The 26655-nt window shown below is 44.7% G+C and overlaps 1 protein-coding gene across 1 annotated transcript in view; it reads left to right on the plus strand.

Annotated features, from left to right (window-relative positions):
- PIK3R5 (phosphoinositide-3-kinase regulatory subunit 5) overlaps positions 1 to 26655 on the plus strand; it is a 231083-nt gene that overhangs the window by 70826 nt on the left and 133602 nt on the right. Inside the window, exon 2 of the mRNA XM_029600332.1 lies at positions 24882 to 24993. Coding sequence (XP_029456192.1) covers positions 24894 to 24993 — 100 coding nt within the window. The 5' untranslated portion in view covers positions 24882 to 24893. The remainder of the gene's footprint in view (positions 1 to 24881; positions 24994 to 26655) is intronic.

Genomic DNA, 26655 nt, shown 5'->3' on the forward strand with positions numbered 1-26655 from the left:
ATTTAAATGGAGAGTGGGGGGAAATATTGAAATCTTGGGGTTTGTCCTAGTAACTCAAAATGTTACCCAGACAACCTGTTGTGAGCGTGAGGTATGGTTGCTTGCTTAAAAGAGATTGAGCCCTTGGAACATGGCACAACCTCAGGGCAAGGCTCCAAGATAGACACCGAGAGAGGCAAGCGTATCCAGGCACAGGCTGGGCTTGGAACATAGCTTGGAACTTGGAATGTAGCTTGGAACGTGGGGCTCTCAGGCCTCCGCTGACCCTGCATGCACTGAGTGAGACCCAACAATGCAATGCTGGTCTCTAGGGTAGCCCTCCAGCCCCTTGATAGCCCTTTTGGACCTGCCACCTGGAACGGCGAGTGCATCAGAACAGATGAAGGCTGAGGGCAGGACATGGCATGACTAGGAACATGGACGAAGACACTGAAGGCTTGGCATTTGAACGAAGACTAGGAACTTGGATGAAGACTTGAATCCAAGGAACATGGACAAAAGCTCTGGAGACGGGGAACATGGATGAAGGATCAGGTTCAGGAAACAGTTCAGCTTCCGGGGGCACTGCACCTCAGTGCGCCCTAACCAGCCCCCTGTGGGCTGGTCGCTGACCATACTGTCTTGCTGCGTGCCTTACACAACCTGCCACAGGTTTGTTATAGACCATGCTGGGAGTGAGACAGGATCAGGACTGAGACTCGGACGAAGATGGGAGCCAAGACATCCCTTGGAACAAGGAACATGACGTGGAATGAGGAATCATGGCATGGAACTAGGAACAAGGGGATCCGCTGGCTGGACAAGCTTCATGAGCCCTCCAACTAGGAACATGACTAGGAACCCGAGACTTGACTAGGAACTTGACTTGGAACTTGGAACTCTAAAAACATGAATGGACTCTGAGGACTTGATCCAGCAAAGATGGACTTGGAAACAGGCCCTGGTCCAGGAAGCACTCTACACAGCTCCCTATGGGCTAGTCACTGACTATCATGCTGGTACACCTGGAGGAAGGACGAGGAAGAATCTAGAAGGCTGACCTTGGAACAAAGGCAGGGACATCAGGAGCTTGATTGAAGATTCAGAAGACTCAGACGAGGTGAAGACTCATAAGACTTGGACAAGGAACTGTTGAGAGACCAGGAACATGGAACGTAGAACATGGAGGAGCTCCGACAAGGAATAAGGCAACCAGGAACATGGAACAGGAACAGGAAGGTCAGGAGCATCCAATAAAGAACATGACCATCAAGCCAGGAAGATGACCATGGGAGCCCATGCAGGAAGAAGAGCCATGGACAACCATGAGGAATGAGGATATGAACAAAGGCCCTGAGGAAGTGGCAAAGAAGCCCTTTTATAGGGCTGATGGACTGACGAGGAGGTGATGTAATCAACAAGGGCTTTTCCTGCTGCAAGCCCTTTAAATCCAGGTGCATGTGTGTGCCTAAGCAGGAGCCGGTGGGAGCTGGAGGAAGTCAGCAGTGTTCCAGCTGCAAAGAAGCAGTGTTGATGACCTCAGTTGCAAATAGCAGTGGCGGCGGCTCTCAGCTGCAAAGAAGGACAGCGGCAATACTGGCGTTGGTGGCCCCATCGACCTAAAAAACAAAATTGGCAGTGCTCTCATCCGCCCAGAGAGGCAGCGCCGGTGGCAGCCTTGCCGCGAAGGAGAACCCAGATGGTGGCATCAGCGGCACTCGGGCTGAGGCTTCAGAGATGGCATCGGGGCTCAGCACCGTGGTTTTGGGGTGGTAGGAAGTGAATGAGGTTGCTTGCGGTTGGTCTTGTGAGCAGCAAAGCACAACACAACCCCTTTGAATAGCAATCTGATATCTAACATTTCTTACAGATGAGAAAATGCACAAGTACTCCTAACTAGTAAGACTTTAGAGAATGGTACATATGAAAAATTGTCAACTAGCACTGTGCTCATGAAACCACTAGTGAAGCAAATCTGGACAACACAGATCATTTCCTTACACATAGGGAGAAAAATGATTAGGGAATTGAGAGAAGGCTGTAAACAGATAAAAATGATGCTTGCCTTTGTTCTTTCATCTATATCTTTGATTTCTTGAAGAATTTCTCCCTATTTTGAAGAAAAGCCAGATCAAGATGTGCCAAAATGCAAAAATATTTGCTAATAGGTCTCAGCATGCATAAACACATGGAAACCCTGATTTTCTTGGGTTTTCACTTAGTTTTGCACACAAAAACCCATTGGTAATTTTTGGCAAATTCACCTCTTCACAGTAGTAAAAGTTTTGCACAAGTTCACTGCACCCAAATTTTCATTTAAATTCAGTATTAATGCTGGGATGTAAGGTCATGCAAAGCTGCTTGTTAATTATTAATTCAGTGAAAATTGGTAAATGTAAAAGACTTTGCAGGCTGTTTTATTTTTAAATTTTTTTTAATTTGATTTTTATATTCCACTTTTCAGACACTTCAAAGTGGATTACATTTCTTTTTGTAGAAAAATATAGCTACAGAGAAGCCTGAATGAGATATAGTTAAGTCTTCCCCTTCTTGCCATTTTCCCTATAACTCAAGTTTCTCGCAAAAGTTAGCTAGAGAGCTAATTTGCATTTGCAGCAGACTTTCACAGGAATGAGTCTCCAACCTGTGGGGTTAGTACATCAGCCTCCAAGTTAGGAGTTAGTTTAGCTGAATGAAGGTGGTGGTTGATGATTTAAACTAAGAAGAAACGGTTTTCTGTGTTGTAAACTGTCTCCCATTACATTGTGCAAGAGAAAGCTACCGTCTCCAGTAAGAGACCTACACTTGTTAAGCAGACATAGCACCACTGAATTATTGGACGAGTTTTGCCATTCTAATGGTACACGGTTTTGATGGAGTCCTGCAGGGTCTGAATCGGTTGAGTTCAGGGATTTGTTCGCACCCTAGCTGTGCAGCTCACCTGGAAACTCCATTGCCCTGGAGCTACTGAATGAATAAGATATGACATGTCATTATTATCAGAGGGTACAGCTAAGTAAACTTACAAGCTTCGGTAGGCTTACCTATGAGGAGGGCAGGCACTTCTCAAATAATGGGTCACTCACCACTGTTAGGGGTGTTTATGGCTTCCTCTTGCTTGCTAACTCAATAACAACTGCCTTATTACTCTAATCACCTTTTTCTTTTCTCGCTGCTTCTTCTTTCTGTTTCATTAATTCCTTTTATTGATTTTTAACTTTCAGTTACTCTTGAGCATAGCTTGGGTCTTCTTTAGCCCAGATTACATCTTCTCTTCAAGCATATGGAGCCCTAAGGCTACCTCTAGCACCAGGAGCACTCTTGAAATGATGGTCAAGCCTGGGCAAGCATTCGTATTTCTTCAGTAATCCGGATATATGAACAAAACCACACCAGAGTTTTGAGGTTTATATTTCTGGTGGTTCTCCCTTTTAAAATTCATCTTAATTTGATCCTTCTCAGTGCAAGATTAGTAAACAGCAACTGAGCCCATCTGTATCAGTAAAGAAGTGGTTTAAACAGGGAAGGCAGAATAGCTTAAGGCTTAAGGGTCTCTCCATTCTACCCTTTTTATTCCTTCAGAGGGAGGTAGGAGGCTTAGCACAGACTTCCCAACTGTCCTCCTTCAGGAGGGAGATTCTGTAAATACTGTGAGGGCAATGACGATGTCATGCTGGCTGGGGTCGGGGAATGCCCCTTCAGGAGCAGGGCAGGATTGCAGGGCTGGACTGTGGTTTATATGCTGCCTAGTCAGCCCGCAGGTTGAACCCTTGGGGTTCTGGGGGCTAGTAGGGCTTGATTCGGTGGCAGAACTTTATGGTAAGACAATCTGGATGAGGCTGGGCAAGCTGGATAAGGCAGGGCAGGCACAAGCAGGAACTGAGGTCCGGCACAGGCTGGATGTTGTGGCAGAGATAGGCTGGAAGCTGAAGACTGGATACTGGAGCGGGCTGGACGAGGCTAAACAGGCTGGACGAGGCTAAACAGGCTGGACAGACACTGGCTGGAACTGAGGGCTGGATACTGGGCACGGCTAGGACTGGATACAGACAGACGCTGGGCTAGATAATGAACAGGAACTGTGGCTGGATACAGACACAGGCTGGGCAGGATACTGAGCAGGGGCTGGGACTGGATACAGCTAGAGATTGAACAGGATGCTGAACAAAGACTGGGACTGGATACAGATAACGGCTGAGAAATGAAACTGAATTCAGAATGGGGCAAGGCAAGGGCAAGGCAGGGAATGGCTACTATTAACTGGACTGGGTAGGGCAGGACAAGACCAGACAGACAAGGACTAAACAAAGACAACACAGAACAGAGAACACTGAGGCCTGAAGGCAACAATGCAGAAGGCCCGAAGGACGCTATGCATAAGGCCTGAAGGCCACTAGGCAAGGAGAGGCCTGAATAGGCCACACAGTAAGGCATAAGGTGAGAGGAGGCCCGGAGGCTTCAAGGCAATGAAAGGCCTGAGTAGGCCACAGAGCAAGGTACAAGGTAAGAGTATGCACAGAGGCCTCAAGGTAAGGAAAGACCTGGGTAGATTACAGAGCAAGGTACAAGGCAAGAGCAGTCCTGGAGGCCGCAAGGCAAGAAAAGCTCTGAGTAGGCCACAAGACAAGGCACAAGGCAAGAGCTGGCCTGGAGGCCACAAGGCATGGAACAAGGTAAGCATGGCCAGGTCAGAAAGCCAAAGGTGACTCCATGACGAGGCAGCAATGGACTGGACAGGCTGGCTTAAGTAGTGAGGAGGTGGTTCAGGTAGCTGGGAGCAGAGCTCAATGGAGGCCTCTGCTGGTGGGGATGCATCTTTGAAGGTAGAAGCAGGGCACGGTGAGACTGCATGGCAGGTGAAACCATGAAAGATGAAAGCCCCTTTTGCAGGTAAAATGTTTTACCATGAAAGTGGGTTTTCTGATTATTGCTCACCCTCCACATGGGTAAAATTACCTACATATGTCAGTAATGCAGGATACTTTTACCTACGATAAATACTTATTTGGCTAACTAGTGGTGGCCCACACTAGATACCCAGATATGTACTGGCTTGCCACTGCCAGATAGCTGAATAGATCGGTACTTATCCGGGTTAAGGGGTCATATGGGGTTGAATGCATAGAATGCATTATCAGGCTCATTGCTATATGCATAAACCTCACCATGTTTGTTTAGAAATTGCTCACATGATGTGGGTTTCCTTTAGAAAAAGATGGGGAAACGGCAATGATCGGACGTGGACCATGGCGTCAGCATAACCTTAGGGTTAGAAGACTGAAGCATCTGCACTTACACTTCGATTGTAAGCCTTCCTTATTTACATAATCTCACCAACTCTTATTTATCTTGGCTCAGTAGGAATCAATGGGGAAACCCCCAGTACTTGCATACATATAGGGACCTTTGTTTTCAGTTTTATTTTATTTTGACTGCTAACTTATCAGTGTTTATTTCAAGAAGGAAAAACACCGGAGAAATCGGTGGGGAAAAAATGAATCAATTTATCTGGGTAAATATAATATTTGGTCTTGTAATAAATTCCAAGGAAAAATAAAAATTGAAATGAAGTACATACAAGATTGCTTATTGCAGCGAGAAAAGAACAAGGCAGAAGGCATGGCAAGCTGCCCTGCATGAGGAACTGCTGACACGTAAGGCCAGCCTGTGACCCAATGCCGCAGTCATTACACGCCATCCTTCACTCACAGTCGTCCTGTCCAAAAAGAGACAATACCGACAGCATCCTGACACAGACACTCTACAATCCTTAATGCTGATCAGCACAGACCAGGAAGGCTTGGAGCACTGGGACTGAAACCCCGTCGTCTGTCACACAGAAGGGCTCAGTTACTGCATCACCTACCCTGAGTTCTGCCGTAAAAGAGAGGGTCCTGCCTTCATACACCCCACTTCTGCCAGCTCCCTTTCCACCTTCTACAACACAACCATCACGCACATAAGGATAGTGCTTTTTTATGATAGGATGCCCTGCACACCTCCTGTTACCACTGTGAACAAGAATGCATGCCAATACACTAGTGTAGTAATGCCTTGAAAATATAAATGGACACACCTGGAGGCTAAATATTGGCTGTTTCCATTCATTCTTCTTGCCCCTTCTTTACAAGCTGCTGTTTATGATCACAAAAGAGAAAATTTTGATTTTCTGCTGTAAGGCAGCACCAATAGACATGGCTGCTTTAAATGCTGGTAAGGCACCAGTTTGGCAGTAGCAGTAGACATAGTATATGTTAGCTTCGTGGACCCTTGGGCCGATCGGAACCGAAGGATGGAATGCTGTGAGGGTTCGCAGCAGTGGTCCCGACCGGGAGGCGGCAGAGGCGGACTCGAGGATGGCTGGTGGAGGAAACCACGGAAGGCCCTGTGCGACCAAGGACCCAGAAGGGAGATGAAGAGAAGGTGGGACTGGCCTGGTGGTAGAAGGTCTTCGCCCTGGAAGCCGGTACTCCCCCGAGAGGAGCTCGTAAGAGTCCGGCCGCTGGGACTTAGGAGATTCACCCTGGAAGCCGGTGTCCCCCCAGGAGGAGCCCGTAGGGACCCGGCCGCTGGGACTTAGGTGGATCCTCGGAGACGGAGTCCTGAAGAAGTCCAAGGTCGAGAGCCGGAGGGTCGTTGCTTACCAGGCCAAGTCGTACACCAGAGAATCACCGCTTGCCGAACCGGGGTCAGGAACCAGAGAAACACCGAAGCCAATCCAAGTCAGGAACCAGAGAATCACCAATAGCCAATCCGAGTCAGGAACCAGAGAAACCAGAAGATAAAGCAGGAACACCGCAACTAGAAGCAGGGGAACCCTGGAAACCTCGTTGCAAGGCAATGGGTCCTGTAACTGCAGGGCTTAAGTAGCCCTGCAGCGTCTGACGTCAGCTGGAGGAGGAACCAGACTTTCCCGCGCTGGCCCCTTTAAATTTGGAGCTGAGACGCGCGCGCGTCTAGGGGGCGGAGCCAGCTGCAGAGGGACGCCGGCTGCTCTGACGGAGCGAGAACGCGGCGGCAGAGGAGCCTGCAGGCCCGGGCAAGGTAGGCAGACGTCGGGCCTGCAGCGGCAGAGGTCCCCGGAGGTCCGGGGAAGGCGGGCTGGAACCGGAGCTGCGACGGGGTAGGCGCCGATCCCGGGGCCGACCCGGGATCGCAACAGTATAAAGACGCAGGCATCATGTGCTCATACTCATTGGGGTGAATTTTAAAAGCCTGGCACCGGGAGATATGCAAGTATGTCCAGCCGGCACGCACTGCGTGGATTTTAGAAGGCACCCGAGCGTGCCCGTATCTCCTGGTACACGCACAAGTGAGAGGTTGCAAAAAAAGGGTTGTGGCATGGGAGGGGACGTGGGCATTCTGGGACTGTATTAGGAAACGTGTGCGTAAGCATTTACACGCACAGTGCGCGCCAGGCTCCCATGGCACGTAACTTTACTAGAGCTGTGGCCGGCTAGTCAGAGGGGTTTTAAAGATTGGTGCTAGCAAAGTAAAAAAGGAGGCTATTTACCTAAGGGGATTAGGAAGTCCTACCCCTTAACTGGGAAAACTGGGAATAAACTGGGGAAACTAGTAACTGCGTTGGCGCGTGTGACAACTAAAATCCTCCCATTTATGTGGCAGAGGTGCCATTTGCACACACATGCACATGTCTATATAAAATTATGCACACATATGTGCGCGTACAGGCTATTTTATACCATGCATGCATATACACGCGTTTGTTATAGTATGGCCGTGTCCTTTAACGTGCATACATGTGCGCCTGCATGGCCGTTTCAAAGTTCCCGTCATTATCTGACTGAGAGCCAACAATGGCCAGAGCCGCTACAGACCCCGTCCACTATCTCTTCTGCCACTGGTCATAGGCGCCAGTCCTGTGGGTGCTTGGGCACCTCCAGTGTTATCTTCTGCACTTCTGTGGATCGAGGACAGAGAGCTCTGTGCTAAAGGGCCTCAGGGGAGAGAAGCAATTGCAGAAGCCTCCAGCGTAGTTGCCTACCAATGGCAGAGGTGTCCCCAGAAGCGAGGGTCCCGGATCGCGGTAGGAGGCTACCGGGATTCCAGAGACCAGCTTGAAAGAAAGGTATGGGGCAGGGGGAGAGAAGGGAAAGGGTTGGGGGTGGGGTGAGGGCTAAATCTGGAGGTCACGAATTTGAAATTTTAGATTTATAATGGGAAAGTCAGAGCAGGGGATGGGGAGGGGCTGGGAGACTTCCAGGGCCACAACTTTCAGTTTTTACATGAAACGTTCTGTTTTTTGGGGGCCTTGGTAAGTCAGGTGGTGGGAGGGAAGCGAGGGATAAGCGTGGTTTTTTTTTTTTTTTTAAGGGAACATAACTTAACTGGATATATTCTTTTTTGAATATATTCGGTTAAGTCTAAAGTTATTCAGCCCCACGAGGCTGGATAACTTAGCTGGATATTCCCAATATTCGGCTAAGTTAGCTGGATAACTGGACCCCCTCTCTGGAAAGAACCCCAAAATGCCTCTTTTAAGTCTGGCTAAAGTATAGCTGGATAACATATTCAGCTATAATTTAGCCAGATAATAGGCTCAATATGCTGTTTAGCCCGTTAGATGGGTGACTTGTGAGTTATCTGTCTAAATGGCTTTTGAATATATATACCCCATTTTATATATATATATCTGTTGCTGTCCAGCATGATTACTTTGTGTATCTACAAGTCTCTCTTCTTTTTTCATGTGGTGTCTGGTACAAACTGTTGTCACCTGCTGTGTTCGTCTGTCTTGCGTGTATGTGCCACTTAGTTCAACTCTTCCAGAGACTATTTATTTTTATATACTGACATATCACATCGGTTTACATTCAAGTACTGTAGGTATTTTCCTATCCCCAGAGGGCTTACAATCTAAGGCCTGGATTTATCAAAATGCGGTAAGTACCGCATGCGATAGCAAAAGGGGTGTGGTTTATGCTAATGTAGTATTTATCACATTTTGTGATAATTACCAGTGTGAAACCATTTCATATACTGTGATAAGTGCCAAACCTGATGTAATTCCTGCATTCAACCACTGGGGGACCTGTTTTTCAATTATGAGAGAGAGAGAGAGAGAGAGAGAGAGAGAGAGAGAGAGAGAGAGAGAGAGAGACTGAGACTGGCCATAATAGCATGTCCCGTAGATAGGTATTTGTATCCCTAGGATAGGCCCACCTAGTAACTCGAGGTGGGGATTAGGTAAGAGTGTAGGGGGTTAGGGGCCGCTTTCACATTCTACATGAGACGTACGAACAGAACAGTGGTCTCTTGTGAAGATTAGCTGGCCTTCGGAGTGAGGAAACTCACCCAAAGATGAGATTTGGGCAAGGGTCTCTCAACCTAGCTTGATGTTAGCCTCACTCCGAAGGCCAGCTAATCTTCACAAGAGACCACTGTTCTGTTCGTATGTCTCATGTAGAATGTGAAAGCGGCCCCTAACCCCCTACACTCTTACCTAATCCCCACCTCGAGTTACTAGGTGGGCCTATCCTAGGGATACAAATACCTATCTACGGGACATGCTATTATGGCCAGTCTCTCTCTCTCTCTCTCTCTCACACCTTCAAATCCTCTGAAATAAGCCATACGGGACACATCGCAAATGGAGATAAACCCTTCTTCGCAGGGAGCCTACTCCTCCCATTTTTGGAATTTGCATGCGGTAAACATGTTTACGCATGCGAAAACACCTTACCGCATTTTGAAAAATGATCCCCTAAGTTTGTACCTGAGGCAATGGAGAGTAAAGTGACTTGCCCAAGGTCACAAGGAACAACAGTGGGACTTGAACCCTGGTCTCCTGGTTCATAGCTCACTGCTCTAACCACTAGGCTATTCCTTCTTTCCCTCTCTCTGTGGTGCTTCTGTGTGTGTATGCTGCACTGTTCTTTCCTTTCTGTGTTTTGGATACAGTTCTCTGTTACATGTAGTGGACAGTTCAGTGCTTTTTCTGTGTTCTGAGTAATGTCTTTCATGCCTGCCTTTTTCTTTCTTGGTTACACGGTGTCAGGCCTACTTTCTTCTGTGCATTCTGCCTTTCCATTCTTTGCTCCTACTCTAAAATGTTACGGCTGCCCATGTCTCTGGCCTTCTTGTCACTTATTTTATCCCCTGACTGCCCAGAGGACATAGCAAACTCTCCAAAGGGCCAGGCGCCTCTAGTTCAGGTTTGTCTCCAGGAGGTGCATGCATTTCCTTGGCTTTGCACCCCCTATTGCAGAGGTGAGTTGCCTTCTTTCCTGCATTGCACTTGCTGGTTTTTGTGTGGTCTGTGAGGCATCTGGACGGACTCTCTCTCCTTTCTTCTGTGTGTCAGCTTCATCCTGACAATGCTGCTGCTCCCTTTCTGGGAGTAGCAATTGGAAGGAAGACCTTATCTTTCCCCTCCCCGAAAAGCACCTGGACCCTACCATTTTCCATCATCTCCTCCCCTCCCCCCAAGAAAGCCATCATTTTATATTATGAAAATTAAAAGTAAAGTATATGTGATGTTTGAATGAGGGTAAGGGAGAGTAGAGTGAGGTGGACATACGTGACATAATGCGTCGAGAAGCCTGTGCGATAGGTGGATTCAGGCCAGACTGTTTTCAAATAGGCAAGTGCTGTGATGTACTGTACCGATCGCAGAAAATCTCCTTAAACACGGAGGGAAGCGACTCTGAAACTGAAATACCATTCCTGACACTTCTTTCCTATTCCATTCCAATGAAATATAATAGCTTAAAAGGAACCAAGGTGGAATGGTGAGACAAATTTGTATAACTGGGTGAGTGAATAACCTTTGCAAGCTGGCCAGGGGCAGAACAGAAGGCAGTAAAAGATTATCGCTCCATCTCTTTTTTTTTTTTTTTTACTGGCTGACCAGGGCAAATAAGATTTTGCCACTGAATAGCATCCAAATATCCACCTTTATGACAAGATATTCAGGGAAAACTTGCTATTTGCCAAGTAGATGCCTAAACTTCTGGGGGGGGGGGGGGGGGCTGTTGAATTGACTTCCAAACTACTTGCCTACCATGAATGTGACCATGTTGCTTTGAAAAAAATGTTTGTGTACTGTCAGACTGGTTGGGCAGGATCGTTGCTATGGGTAGACAAGATTGGCACCAAGTGAAGGGGGTGCCAGAAGATGGAAGAAAGCTGGGCAAGCCATGCATCACTGGCCCCTGTGTCAAGATGTAGAACGGAAGGGGGTCGGTGATGTGTCTCGACATATTATGCCACATATGTCCGCCTCACTTTCCCATTCCCTCATTCAGACACCTGACTCAGTTGACCAATAGTAGCTCAGCCTGCCCCAATGTGGGGGTGGGACATGTGCAGCCACCAGTGGGTGGGGATTCTGATGACCACCTTTGGGCGGGGCAGCAGGCTCCCTGGCAACGGTCCTGTGAACTGGTGCTCTATGAAAGCCATCACAGTGTGTGAAAGGTTGTCAAATGGCCCAAGGTCATCCAGGACAACAGTGCCAATATTACTTATTATTATTAAACTCCAATATTGTTAAATTCTGTACCCAGTTGTTCTATTTTACTTGCAGACATTGAGGCAAAAGCTTAAAGTTTAGAGATAAAATTCTAGCCTCACTTCGCTGACTTTGATGCTTATTGTGCAGGCTGAAACATGCCAGGGGTTTGTTTTTTAAAATTCATCAAAGAACACCATATCCTTCTTAAGGAGAAATAGTTTAATGTTTTTGTTTGCCTTCTTTTTATGAGATGCGCTTTCAGCACTGAGAGGATGTTTGGCAAGTAAGCTGCCTCTCTGGATCTTTGACACAAATATGTTGATGGTGTCTGAAAAGGCCGCCTTTATCGGCGCATCATCTCCTAGGCAACAGCAGTAACATTAGCAAACTGGCTGACTGAAGTTATACTTATGGTTTTAGGCTCTTTATTTTCAGATTGCAAAATTATAAACTTTGTGCTGAATGTTTTTTTCTTTTCCTGTTAGTTTTCACTTTTTCCCCTTTTGTTGTAGTAATCAATACAGTATGTATGGATTTTCTAGTATTTTTCAGCATTATCGTCTTGAAATTGATGTAAACCTCACCACATTCTGGTCATTTTTATTAGTGTAACTTGTATGATCGTGGTGAACCCATCTCTTCACCACCCCACAACTCCCCATCCTAGTTTTAAGATAATCCATGCAGTTTAGTGGAAGCTACCATGCCTCTGGCCAGATTGAATCACCACTATTAGCCTTTTGCACCCGGTCTTGAAAAGTGCTAAAATTCCATGTCTTCTGGATTTCATTTCCTGAATTTTAAAGGAGGGTAAGCTGAGCTGGAAATGATGCAATAATAGTTTACATCTGGTCAAAAGGATTTTGCATTCCTCTCTTTTTATGGTCTATTGCTAGTCAGTGCTTCTTTTACTCTTCCCTTAAGCCACATTTTCCTTTGGTTGGGGCTTATGGTGTTCAAGTTGCACCTTTTATTGAGAACAGTTTTCAAGGAGATCTAGATGAATAAGGAGTTGCAAGCCTCAATCACTTGGTGAAAAAATTGCTCCTAAAAATAGCTTTGTATTTAGTTGCTTTGCAAGTAGGCATTTCCAGGGGCATATTTGGGTTGGGGGAGAAGAGTAAGCATATAGAATTGTTTTTCAATTCTACGCACATCTTTTTCCCCCCTGGAAATCTAGCCACACAAATAGCAGGTGTAAAGTACACCCATGTACGTTCAGGAGATTTTCACATAGAAACTACTCTGATAGCTTCCCTTTGAAAATGTGCCTGAAATTGCATGGGTATAAAATACCCAAGTACTTTACTTCAGTAGTGTTTCTTACTCAAATTTTCCCCCATTATGGAAACTTTCAAACCAATGTTGAAGACATTAACAGGAATCCTTGTTCCCTTGTATTCCTGTTTTGGAAGCCAAAAACTCCAAGCCATTGCACAATGCTGATGCTTGTAGTTGGGACTCAAGATGCATACTGGGGTCTATCACTTTCTAATAAGAACTCTTACTGTGAGGGATTAGTTGTAGAGGAAGTGGTTTGTGGAGGGCGATGAATACTTAAGCCAAAGACCATTTTCTATTGAGACAATGTCATAAAGAGAACAAGACTCCAAGGTTGACCAAAATAACTACAGACCAGTGAGTGAGTCTGTATCGGTGATGGATAAAATGATGGAAGCTATTTCTAAAAACAAAATGACTAAACTTATGGATAAACATGATTTAATGGGGAAGAGTCAGCATGGAATTAGGAAAGGGAAGTTGTCACTTACTAATTTATTAAAATTCTTTGAGATTGGATTTTTAGAAGGTGTTTCCCAAGAAGTCTCTCATGAAAGACTTTATCAAACTAAAAGGTCATGGAACAAGAATCAAGTATTACTATGGATAGATAACTGGTTAAAAGATAGGAAACAAAGAGTAGGACTAGTCAGTTTTCCCAATGGAAAGAGGTAAATAGTGGAGTACGTCAGGGATCTGTACTGGACCAATGTTGTTTAGCTTTACTTATTAATGATTTGGAAAAGGCAGCAGTGAGCGAGGTGATCACATTTGTAGAAGACAGAAAAATATTCGTAGTAGTTAAAACATGAGTAGACTTCGGGAACTGTAGAAGGACATGCAAGGCTGGGGAACTAGGCATTTAATGTAATGTGATCAAGTGCAAAAATATGCATAAGGAAAAATAATCCCAACTACAGGAACACAATTTATGTTTGTTTCATGTTAGGAATCATCACCCAGGAAAAGAATCTTAGTTTCATTGTGGACAATATGTGGAAATCTTCGGCTCAAGTGTGTAGCAGCACTCAAAAAATGCAAACAAAATGTTAGGAATTGTTTGGAAAGGAATGGAGAATAAAACTGAGAATATCATAATGCCTTTGTATAGATCTATGGAGAAACAGTGACTTGAGTATTACATTCAGTTCTAGCTACTCCAGCCTCAAAAAGTGTTACGACTGAAAGGAGATATGATAGCGGTTTATAAAATCGTGAATGAGGTGAAACAGGTAAATCTTTCAGATAGCTTCACTGCATGTTATCTAATCCTTATACTAACCGGAGGATGTGGTCAGTACATCTAGCATAGCTGAGTTTAAAAGGTGGTTGGACAAATTCCTGGAAAAAAAAGTCTATAAACAATTATTAGCCAGGTAGCCTTGAGGATAGCCACCGCTTATGTCTGGGAGGGGGCAAATGAATCTACTCTTTGGGATCTGCCGGGTGCTTCTTAGAAGTTGGGATTGGCCACTGTCAGAGACAGGATGCGGGGCTTGATGGACCCTTGGTCTGACCCAATGGCACCTCTTATCATTTTGAGGCAAAGTGTTTGTGTTAATATTTGTAGAATTGGGATGGTCCCTTCTTGGCCTTTTGGCTGAGATTGTGAGCCTGGATTATATGGGTGGGGCTAACGCCCAGCTCACTGACCCAATGGGGACACAACGATGTAATGACTTTTGCTAGAGCAAGAGGATTAAATCTCCTGCTACAAAAAATACTTAACATGAGAAATTGAGAATGCATTAATTTAATTTTACATTATGCACTCAAATATTATGTACAGCCGGCAACTGCTGTTCAAATTAACAATACTTAAAGAGTAAAAAATAGACGATGGACACCAAGTGAATCCATTTTAATATAGAAAAGTCAGACATACATGCATTCTCTGCAGTCATTGATGTAAGGAAAATAGAGCCACAGTTTCTGGAGGTTAGAAATATCTATAAATAAACCATTCATGACATCTCTCAGTTTGTAGGAACTGAAATTTTGCATTCTACATTCATGAAGTGTGTTTGCAAGCCAGACCTCTAGGGGTGGGCTAGGAGAAGTCACATTTCCTTTTCAAATATTCAGGAAGAAGTTAAATAGCTGGGGCAGGGAAGATCATTTATCGGAATATGAATGTAATGTAGAGTGGAGAGAACATTTTTGTGTGTAACCCAGGCAGATTAATTACCTCATTTTTGTTTCAGATTAACAGCAGTTTTCCCCACATTGAAGGAGGTTACTTAACCTTTTCAATCTATGTTCCTCTCTGTGAGATGTTTATGTTCTGCTATAAGGGGAAATCTAAAATTATGAAAACAACATTTGTATTTCCTCTTTTAGGCTTCTGGGGGAAATGTAATAGAAAGAGAGATTAACATAGGCAGGAAGTGTAAAGTTAGGCCTTTTAGTGGTTAGATTTTTTTTTTTTTGTCTACATCTGCTGAATTGGTGGAAAGGGCTTTGCTTGCCCAATTGTGATCCAGAAAGCTAGGGTTTAATATTCTACATGAGGAATTCAGTCTTTCCATCAGGCAAGAACATTTTGTATATTTTCAAAGTTTTAGACTCTGTAGCAAATCAATGGTCATTGTACAATACTTACATGTGAGATCAGTGACAGATTGGTGGAACATAAGAACATAAGAAATTGCCATGCTGGGTCAGACCAATGGTCCATCAAGCCCAGCATCCTGTTTCCAACAGAGGCCAAACCAGGCCACAAGAACCTGGCAAGTACCCAAACACCAAGAAGATCCCATGCTACTGATGCAATTAATAGCAGTGGCTATTCTCTATTTATTTATTTATTTATTTTATTTAAACAGTTTTTATATACCGTTGATTAGACAAAAGTCCACCTCTACGGTTCACATTTTATACATCAATCAATTAACATAGGAAAGAAAGAAAAAATACAATTTCTCATAAATGTAAAAAATCCTAAAAATAATAATTATTTATAATAGAAATAAGACTTTCTAAAAATTACCATCTAAATATAAAAATATAAAATCCCAAGAATATATAAATTAAAGTTAAAAAGGTCAAAAGCTAAAACAATTTAAAAAGAAGAGATAAAAATATAGGATAAAGTAAAGGCTTGATAGCTTACATGGGGACACTACCATTTACTCCACGGCTTCCATGGGGACACTACCATTTACTCTACATCAATAATGCTTACATGAGGACACTACTATTTACTCCATGTCAAATGCTCGATGGAATAGCCATGTTTTAAGATCTTTCCTAAATGTCTTCTTATCTTGCTGTAGTCTCAGGTTTGTGGGCATTTCATTCCAGTATTTAGGGCACACAATTGATAGTGCTCGCTCTCTAATTTCACATAAATGGGCAGATTTGATATTCGGGATTGCGAGGAGACCTTTATTTGATGATCTCAAATTACGTTGCGGTACATGTAGTCTTATTGCTGCGTTTAACCAGTACGTAAACTTGATTAATAGCAGTTAATGGACTTCTCCTCCAAGAACTTATCCAAACCTTTTTTGAATCCATCTACACTAACTGCACTAACCACATCCTCTGGCAACAAATTCCAGAGCTTTATTGTGCGTTGAGTGAAAAAGAACTTTCTCCGATTAGTGTATGTGTATCTGCATGTGTGTGTGTGTGTGGGGGGGGGGGGGGGGGGGTTTAGATGCCTGGAGCCCAAGCTAGAGGGGGTCCATACAGGAACATATTAAAGGAACATATTAAAGGTAAAGTTATTGTTAATAACCTTGTTTTCAAGGAGTAAAGGAGCTCCACCATGAACTCAAAGCACCCTTAATCAGTCCCTGTGTGGGATTCAAGGGTACATGCCTGCTGGGTTCCAGAAAGAGCCATGACCTATGGCCATCTATTGACTACTATCATTGTGATGACTGGGTTATAAAGAGAAAAGGGGGAGAAAAAGCAAGGGTTGAAACGATGGTGTCCAGGTTACATTCCTCTTTACCGAGCAACCCTCTCGGGCTTGCTCCTGGAGGCGTCTATCTTTCCTGTGAGGTTAATATGCGCTTCCAATGAGGTGGGAAGCTCTTGGGCAGCTCCTGGGCAGCAAATTCATTTTTAATTCTTGGAGAGACGCCTTCAAGGAAGATAGTAAGAAAACAGTTTTCCCTCTACTTGAGCTCCATTACCATGGTTCTAAATTTAATGGCATATTCTGCCAGTGTTCTGGCGTCTTGTCGGAGGTGGAGTAAATCAGAACCTCACGAGTCGCGGCTGGTAAGTTGCTGGGTGGGCCTTTATGATCCATAAAGGCCCACCCAGCAACTCTACACACCTACTGTGACAAACACTATGTGTTTTTGCCATTCACAAGGAATGACCCAAACACAGTAGTGAATGCCACACAGAAATGGCATTAGATGATCACTCTGTAATCTCACAAAGTGGTCTTCCGATGGCAAACAGCTTGAAAGCTTGTTACGCCTGTTTTAAACAGCTCAGTGAACTGTTGCAGGTTCTACAACAATGGAGGTGTACGCTCTCAGATGGGAGAAGCCCATGTAGGGCCTTCCCGTCCAAAAACAAGAGGATTAAGTGTTTTTGTCAAATCGTCCAAGAGCAACAGAGCATGTAGGGAGAAGTGCATGTGGCACTGATTCAAAAATCTTCGCCATTTCTGGAGGGTCCTGGCATACCAGGGTGGGGCCAGTAACTGAGGTATAGGACAGGTCCTGGAAGGAGCGTCCCCTGGATAGAGGTAATTCGTAATGGGACCTCCCGTCTTTGTGTAGGGATATGCAACTGGGAGACTAGGTCCTTCAGGATGAAAGTACCTCCGGCTTCCGAATCCAGGAACGCCATCGTCTCAAACGAACCTCCATGATATTCCAGGGTAACAGGGACGGTACATTGAGGAGCTGTAGCACAGCCTAGGAGGAGCTCCTCCCAACCTCCTAGGCTTTGGCGTTTTCCGCATGTTCCTGGCAGTGTGCCAAGAAGTGGCCCTTCTGACCACAATATAAACACAACTTCAACGAACGGCGACGTTGCCTTTCTTCAGCAGAAAGCGGGGCCCGTCCCAGCTGCATAGGTTCACAGGTGGGAGCATCTGAACGAGAGATCATGGAGCAGATACAGGTCTCGCTGGCCCACAGGCAGGACTATGGTGAGAGGAGCTCTGCTCCTTGGCCCGTTGTTGTAGGCGGCGGTCAATGCGAGCAGCCATCTCTATCAAGGCATTGAGGTCCTCCGGCAGATCTCGAGCAGCAATCTCATCCTTTATGCGTCTGGAGAGACCCTCCAAGAAGATGGCCATAAGACTACCATGCTGCCAACCTACTTCTTGGGCTAAAGTCCGAAACTCCATAGCATAATCTGCCAAGGAGCGAGTCCCCTGTCAGAGTTGCAGCAGATCAGACGTAGCCGTGGCTACTCGGGCGGGCTCATCAAAGGCCTGACGAAAGTTCGAGATGAACTGTTGTAAGTTCGTTAGCGAAGGATCATTGTTTTCCCAAAGGGGAGAAGCCCATATTAAGGCTTTCCCATCAAGGAGGGACAGGATGTACGCCACTTTCACTGCATCCAAGGGGAACTGCCGAGGCAACAGGGAGAACCATACAAAACATTGGTTTAAAAAGACGCGGCAGGTCCTTAAATCTCCAGTGTAGCGGGAGGGTGCTGGCAGCTGAGTCACTGAAGAGTCTTGGCCCTCGGGGGCTGGTTCTGGGGCAGACGAGGCCCTGGCATCCAATCAGGCTGATAACTCCCCTACCGAACCAGTAAGGACCTTGAGGTACTGTTTTTGATACTGCAGCTTCTGGGCCAACCCAGGCAGGTCCAAGGGGACAGGTGCATCCGCCGAGTCCATGGCCTTGCAATCTGTTATGGGAGTCTCAGTTTAGTGGACCCTTGGGCCGACCTGCAGGAGACTGGGAAAAGTTGATCAATGTCTCTAGTAACTGGCAGGCCGGGAGGCAGATGTTCAGGCTGGACGAGAGGTGCTCTTCACCTTGGAAGCTGGTAGTCCCCCGGGAGAAGCCGGTAGGAGCCCAACCGCTGGGACTTAGGTGGCTTCACTCTTGGAAGCCAAAGCCCCCCTGGGAGGAGCCCGTAGGGGCCCGGCCGCTGGGACTTAGGCGGTAGTGGATCAGGACTGGGAACTGGAACCAGACTAGGACAGTAGGTCAGTACTGTAACAGGGTTCGGGTTCTGGAACCAGGCAGGAACTGTAGCAAGACTCGGGTACTGGAACCTGGCAGGAACTGTAGCAAAACTCGGGTACTGGAACCAGGCAGGAACTGTAGCAGGTAAACAGGAACCAGGCAGGTACTGTAGCAAGCAAGCAGGAACCAAGCAGGTACTGTAGCAGGCAAGCAGGAACCAAGCAGGTACTGTAGCAAGCAAGCAGGATCGGAGCAAATAGCAAGACAGGTCGCTCCGGGGCACAGCGCAACAGGGATCGGTAGGTAAGCCCGTTGCAAGGCAAAGACTGGGTGGCCGCTGCCGGCTTATCAAGGCCGCGGCGTCTGACGTCAGGAATTGGGCGGAGTCACCACTGGCGGGAAATGGCGTAGAAAAGCGCCCAAGTGGCACGCACGCGCGCCTAGAGACAGGGCATTCATAGAAGGCTTCCTGGCGGTGCGGCCCTCGCAGGGATGCCACCAAACAGGCCAGGAATTAGGCCAATGAAAGCGGGAACAGGTCCGGGAACGCGGAGGTAAGGGTCTGGTTGTGGCGCTCGTGGCCAGAACCGCAACAGTAGGTAATTCTGATTATTTCTCCCTACGGTTAGGATTATTTTTGCCTATCTGCATGCATTGTACTTGCTGCTTTGTTTCATCTTCTGTGTAGATTCTCCGTTCTCCAATCTCGACAAATCCTCCTGAAATTCTGACATTTTAAAAATTTCCTGAGGAACTCTCCTGAGGGATTATGTCATCTGTTTTCTGAAAATCCAGCTACAATACAGTGGCTCACCCTTAGCCACCTGCTTATTTACATGTTCAAAAAATTATAATTGATTAATAGGGCACAACTTCCCTTTGCTAAATACATGCTGCCTCTTCCCTGTTAAGCCATGTTGATCTTGATGAACAGTCATTTTGAGATTAATATTCAACTTTTGGAATTACAGGACAAAAAAAAAACAAAATTTGAAAATTCTGCCAACCCCCACTGCTCCACCGGCTACTAATTTTCCAGATAACGCATTACCCACATAAAATTTAGTCAGATCAAGAGGCATTGATGTGTTTCAGGGCAGTGGTTAAATTTTAGTTTAGCACTGATATTAAAAGCATACCTAGCTAAAATTAGTCAGGTGAGTCTTGTCAGAAAAATAGCTGTCAGAAAGTTACCGGAAACGCTTTTTCAACTACGCACTGCTGAATATATGGGCAAATTTACCCAGGTAACTTTCCCATTTACCGACCTACTGAATATCAACCTCTTTTTTTTCTTAACAATAACTTCCATCATTTTACAGAGCACCAAAGTCAGGATTGCCCCCGGGGCCCTTTTTAAAAAATTGCTGTTATATTGGCTGCCCTCCAGTCATCAAGTATAGTGGCAGATTTGAATGAAAAGTTATAGATTACCAATATCAGGAGTGCAATTTCATATGCAAGTTCCTTTAGAAGTCTGTAGTGAATACCATCAGGTCCTAGTGATTTGCTACTAATTTGTTTGTCAGTTTGCTCCAGTACTTCTCCAGATTCACTCCAATTTGTTTCAATTTCTCAGAATCATCACCTACAAATAATTTTTCTGATGTGGGTATCCCCAACATCCTGTCCTCTTTCATATCATACATGGAATATTAATCCATAGTGTTTCCAGAGTGTAGTTTGTTTCCTGTAGAACTTCTATACTACTAAACTGGTATCCTTAACATGTAGTGCCATGCCACTACCACATTTTTCTCTTCTGACATTTTGATATACATTCTAGATCTGATATAACATTGGTGATGGGGTCCAAAAATGTGGTTCTCATTAAGGGACGATAAATTTAAAATGGTTGCGTGGACACGTACATGTTATAAAATCCAGTTCCCGTGTGTACTTGCGCACCGGATTTTAAAATCCACGTGCGGGTGTGTCGGGACTCACGCACACAGGGTGGAGGGGGGGGGGGGGATTTTAAAAAGCAATAGGAATATAAGAACATGCCATACTGGGTCAGACCAAGGGTCCATCAAGCCCAGCATCCTGTTTCCAACAGTGACCAATCCAGGCCATAAGAACCTGGCAAGTACCCCAAAAACTAAGTCTATTCCATGTTACAGTTGCTAGTAATAGCGGTGGTTATTATCTAAGTCAACTTAATTAATAGCAGGTAATGGACTTCTCCTCCAAGAACCTATCCAATCCTTTCTTAAACACAGCTATACTAACTGCACTAACCACATCTTCTGGCAGCAAATTCCAGAGTTTAATTGTGCGTTGAGTGAAAAAGAACTTTCTCCGATTAGTTTTAAATGTGCCCCATGCTAACTTCATGGAGTGCCCCCTAGTCCTTCTATTATCCGAAAGAGAAAATAACCGATTCACATCTACCCATTCTAGACCTCTCATGATTTTAAACACCTCTATCATATCCCCCCTCAGCCGTCTCTTCTCCAAGCTGAAAAGTCCTAACCTCTTTAGTCTTTCCTCATAGGGGAACTGCTCCATTCCCCTTATCATTTTGGTAGCCCTTCTCTGTACCGTCTCCATCGCAATTATATCTTTTTTGAGATGCGGCGACCAGAATGCGTGGCGACGCGGGTAGGCCTTCCCCAGTTCCCTCCCTATACCCTATCTAACCTTCCTACCTTGTCCCCTCTCCTCCCTGACCCCTAACCCCTAACCCCTACTTATCTACCCTAATTCCTTTTGTTTTTTAACTTACCTGCTCCTTTGGAGCAGAAATAAGTTACATGTGCTGGCCAGCTGCTGGCGCATGCTTCCCCGGGACAGGCCCTGATGACTGCTGTCCTGGACAGACCCCACCCAGCCAAGACCCCGCCCCCTGGCCTGCCCCTTTTCAATGACCTGGCACTTCTGCGCATACCAGGGATTACACACGTGGCCGAGCCCTTTCGAAAATGCAGAGCCCGGCTACGCACATAGCCCCCGGATTTTACGTGTGCGGGCCATCAAAAATTTGGGCTTATATGTGTCTATGGGCATGGCCAGATATGCAGCAATTTTATAACCTGTGCACACATATGCACACATGTTATAAAATAGCCCTCGCATATGTATGTGTGCGCCTGATTTTAAACTTGAGTACGCTCAGCAGTGTAAGTCGGCTTTGGGTTGCACAAGTGAGGGGATTTTATAACAGACACAAGACCAGGCCATGACCAGTTTCATCAGTTCGTCCACCAGTTTACCCAGTCTACAGCTAGGTCCTCCAGTCCTACCTAGCTTTCTTAGCCCGCACTTCCCCCAGTTAACCCAGACCCCTCAAACACTTCTTAGATGCCTAGAAGAAGTTTTATTAAAATTTACACCTCATCCATAGCAGAAGTAATTGCACTGAAATATGCTTGGGTGCGAGCCCAGGCGCATAGCTACTTATTGTGCACCTATCTCTTGGCTCCACCCAAAACACCCATGTCCCACCCATATCCCACCCCTTTTTCCCCTGATCTAAGATATTTGTGCATCGGTTCTTGTGAGCGCATGTGGGCGGCCTATAAAGTCAGGTGGACACATGCATGTGCTAGATTCGTGCCCATCTCCCGATTTTAGTGCGTGTCCAGCTTTTAAAATTCGCCTTTAAGTGAGCCTGCATTATATTTATTAAAATCCAGCTGTTAGCTGGGTAGGACTTATCCATATGAGTGGCAGCCGCTAAATGCATCCAAATTTTCAGCCATTACCAATTAGCCGGATAAGTCTGCACTTATCCGGCTAAGTAGAACTGATTATCTACCAAATTTGAAAGATGTGAATTTGGGAAGCCAGCCTTTGACTGCATTATAAGTGATTTTCTGTTATATCAAGCTGTGTTATATCAGGTCTACTGAATATTTTGTAGCCTGATTTCAGTGTCTAATTAGTTATCCTTATTTCTACCAGGTCTCTGAGATGCCTGCTATGTCTATACATTCATTTAGTGCCATACATTCCAACTCTCCAATCTTATGTTTAGACTTATGGCATTTTTATATAGACACCCAAATTTATTCTTTTTGTTCCTTTTCACAATGGGGCAGATTTTAAAAGCCCTACGCGCGCCGAGCCTATTTTGCATAGGCCCGGCGATGCGCGCAAGCCCCAGGACGCCCGTGTGTCCCGGGGCTTGAAAAAAGGGGCGGGGCGTGGGTGGTCCTGGGCAGGGGAGTGGCCTCTAGGCTGGGGGATTGCGCACTGGCACTTGGCCGGCAGGCACAACTTGAAAAATAAAGGTCGGAGGGGTTTTAGGTAGGGCTGGAGGGGAAGGTGGGGCGGGGTGGAAGGAAAGTTCCCTCCGAGGCCGCTCCAATTTTGGAGCGGCCTCGGAGGGAACAGGGAAAACCATCGGGGCTCCCCTAGGGCTCGGCGCGCGCAAGGTGCACAAGTGTGCACCCCTTTGCGTGCGCCGATCCCAGATTTTATAGCATGCGCCATGTTATAAAATCGGGCGTAGATTTCTGCACGCAGGGTTACGCGCACAAATCTACGCCTGCGCGTAGGTATTAAAATCCGGCCCAATCTGTTTATTTTTTTTTTAGCAGTTGATTCAGGTAATTTTGAATCATTCATATTTATCTGCTCTTTATTTAAATTCTCCTGAGCTACTTTGGCTTTTTCCGCATGCTTTGTATCAGGATATTCGAATTTCCCTGTTTTATCAGTTTCCTTTGCTGATGTCTCACTCTTGCTTTTGCAAGATGATTCCTGTTTTAACAGCATGTGCCCCAGAGTACCCTCTACCAGATTTCACAACATCTTCCAAGAATATCGCTGATGAAGAGCCATCATAGAAAGTTTTCTACTCTATCCCAATTTCTAGAACAGATTTGACTTCTGAATAGGATTGCTTCTTTCATAATATCAAGCTCCACTGGAGAGACCTTTTTTTTTCATGGTTATGTTTATTTTGGTTTATTCTGAAGCTTAGAGGGTGTCTTTTTTTTTTTCTGAGGATAAAAGCTTCTATGCAGAACATTGTTTACTTTGAATCACATGATGCAAGTCCTAAAGACACACTTGATGGTCAATGAGTCACAACCAGCTGTAAATCACAGCTGGGTTTCCTTTCACTAGGGCAAAAGTTTATAAAAGTGTTCATCAACTGAATTGCCTTCTGCTATTGATGGTACAGAGTTTTTTTTCTTATGATAACCTTGCTGGCATTAGATAAAAATGTCTTTATAAGCGGAAGGTTCTTTATAAGATTGATTTTTAAAGGAAGCATCATATTGGGTACCAAAATATTAAAAAAATAAGATGTTCTTATAATGTGGATTTCACTGGATGGTTTGGACTATTAAATTAATGTGTAGTCAATGGCTTTTCTTTATAGACTCTCTCATTTAAAAACTACACTTTTTTTTTAGCTACATAATGTTCCTCCATTATATCCATCTTACTCAGCACACATCAGGGTCCTTCCATGTTTTCCTGTGTGTCTTTCTCCATAGCTCTCAAATGTTTCCAGTTATCATGATAACTGTTCATTAACCCCGAAATCCATTAGTACAGCTAATTAAAAGTCCCATATGTGAGAATCTACCATAAATCTCATAGCTTCTGGTAAGCCCAGCTACCTTCTTCCACCTTTGATTGCTAACCTACTTCAGTGTGCTCTGCAGAGGGTGAGTTACTTTGGATTTATGTTTCATACACAGGGATTATCTGATCTATGAATGTAAAATGAGTCCTCTTCTCCTTCTGCTCATTGTTTGCATGCTTGATTAGAATCACCATGTATTTATTTATTACATGCTTTTCCAACTAGCGAGCTCAAAGCATGTTGCAAGTTAGAATCTAAGACAAGAAGCCTACATGAAATAATACAACAGAAATCACCTCTGATATAAGGCACAGTAATGTAAAGGTATATGGTATTAATGTGGCTGGCTATTAATTAAGAGGTTGGTAATGCCTACAGACCATACCAGTGAAGTGGACCCATACTTATTCTCATGAGGTCATGTGAACTCTTTGATTACTGTAAGCTGGGCTTCTTGCTAATGGTGCCTATTGTTTCCCAGGGGTGACTTAAAATGCAGCACACATCGTGCACAGAGGATAGAATTCACCATGCTCTGGAGAGATGCCTACATGGCCTGAGTAGACATGCTAACTTCTCAACCACCTGGACGGGTAAGATTGTCTTTTCCCCCCTGCAAAGTTTATTTCTTCATTTTATTAATTTATTTCTTTAAAATATTTATTACCTGCCTACCAACCATTCTAGGAGGGTTACAGGGTAGCAATCATAAAATTACATAAAATGGAAATAAAAGACCATAACAATTGCATAGCAGTAAACGATCCCATCTGAGACGAAACCAAGCTAGCCAGAAATAATACTGAAATGTATCATGCATATAAATACAGCCTGGGGTACAAAAAAAAGAAATTCCCTGGAATTTAATTTGACAAACAAGTCTTAATTCCTCATAAAACCTTTGATCTTCTCTTGCCGTCATTATAAAAATCACAGTTATATTAATAGGTTGTATAGGAGGACATACTATGATTTAAGATGCTCCGTGACCCATATTCCTCAAAGCTGAGGGAATAGCAATGTTTTGAGATTCTTCCTAAATGACTTCATTCTTGGGTCTGCCCTCAGAGCAGATGGTAGCTCCTTCCACAGTGTTGTTCTTACAACCAGTAGAATACTTTCTCTAGTTTCACAAAGGTGGAACGTGCAAAACGAAGGGATCTCAAAAAGATTCTTTCCTGATGGTCTTAAGGCATGCGTCAGAACAAATGTCTTCAATGTTGAAGCAATACAGTGCGGGTGTTATCGTTCAGTGCTTTATGTCTCAGCACAAGAATTTTAAACTTTATACGTCAGAAGATGGGAAGCCAATGTAAGGAGGACAGCACATGTGTAATGTGGTCATATTGCTGGATGCCTGTCAAAAACCCTACCTACAGCATTTTATACTGTTTATAATGCTGCCAGAATGGATGCTGAAAGCCCAGTGTATAAAGCATTACAGAAATCTAAGCCAATAAGTATCATAGCTTGAAGAACTATATGACAGTCATCTTAATATAGGAAAGATTTTAATCTTCATAGCAATCGAAGTTTACAAAAGGAACTTTTAGTTATTTCTTTTATTTGTGGCTGGAAAGTAAAAGAGGTGTTGAATAAAATACCCAGATTTCAGACTTGTGTTGTGATTGTTTTAACTTCTCTGGTACAAGGGAGGCTCCCGACTGGAGCAGTCATATCTTTCTTGTGCATGTCTGTAGCTGTCAGTGCTAGTAGTGCTTTATTTTTAGGTAACTCATATCCTGGTAAGAAAAAAAAACAACCCACTGATTTATGTTTCCTAAGCTAGTCCCACTATTGTCAATCTAAATAACATTGGGGCTGCTGTGCAGATTCTTGCTAGTACCCTAGTGCAGGCAGGCAGTGGCTCCTCACAGTTACAAGAGCACAACACGAACAATCACAGCATGGGCTCAGAAAGGGAGAATTTTAAAAACGGGGATATGTATCCTTTAAGAATTAAAGGTTCCCATTTCTAATTTCATGCTTATCTCCTGCTTCTCCCACCTCCCCCCAAAAAGTGTCAAAACCCTGAAATATAATATTTATCAAACAAAACAAAAAGAAGAACTGGGAGTAAGACTGACCAGAAGTGAGAATCGAGAAATGGGCAAGTTGATATTGTGAAGAAACCAGCTTGTATTACTGGCTTAAGAATGAGATTTGGAAATGGTGCAACATCCTCCCATCTTATTCACCAAATGAAGAGGGCTTTTCTCAGAGCTGTTTATGCAGCTAAATAGTAATTTATCTGC

This window comes from Rhinatrema bivittatum, chromosome 4 (genome assembly GCF_901001135.1).
Source record: "Rhinatrema bivittatum chromosome 4, aRhiBiv1.1, whole genome shotgun sequence".
Lineage (NCBI taxonomy): Eukaryota > Metazoa > Chordata > Amphibia > Gymnophiona > Rhinatrematidae > Rhinatrema > Rhinatrema bivittatum.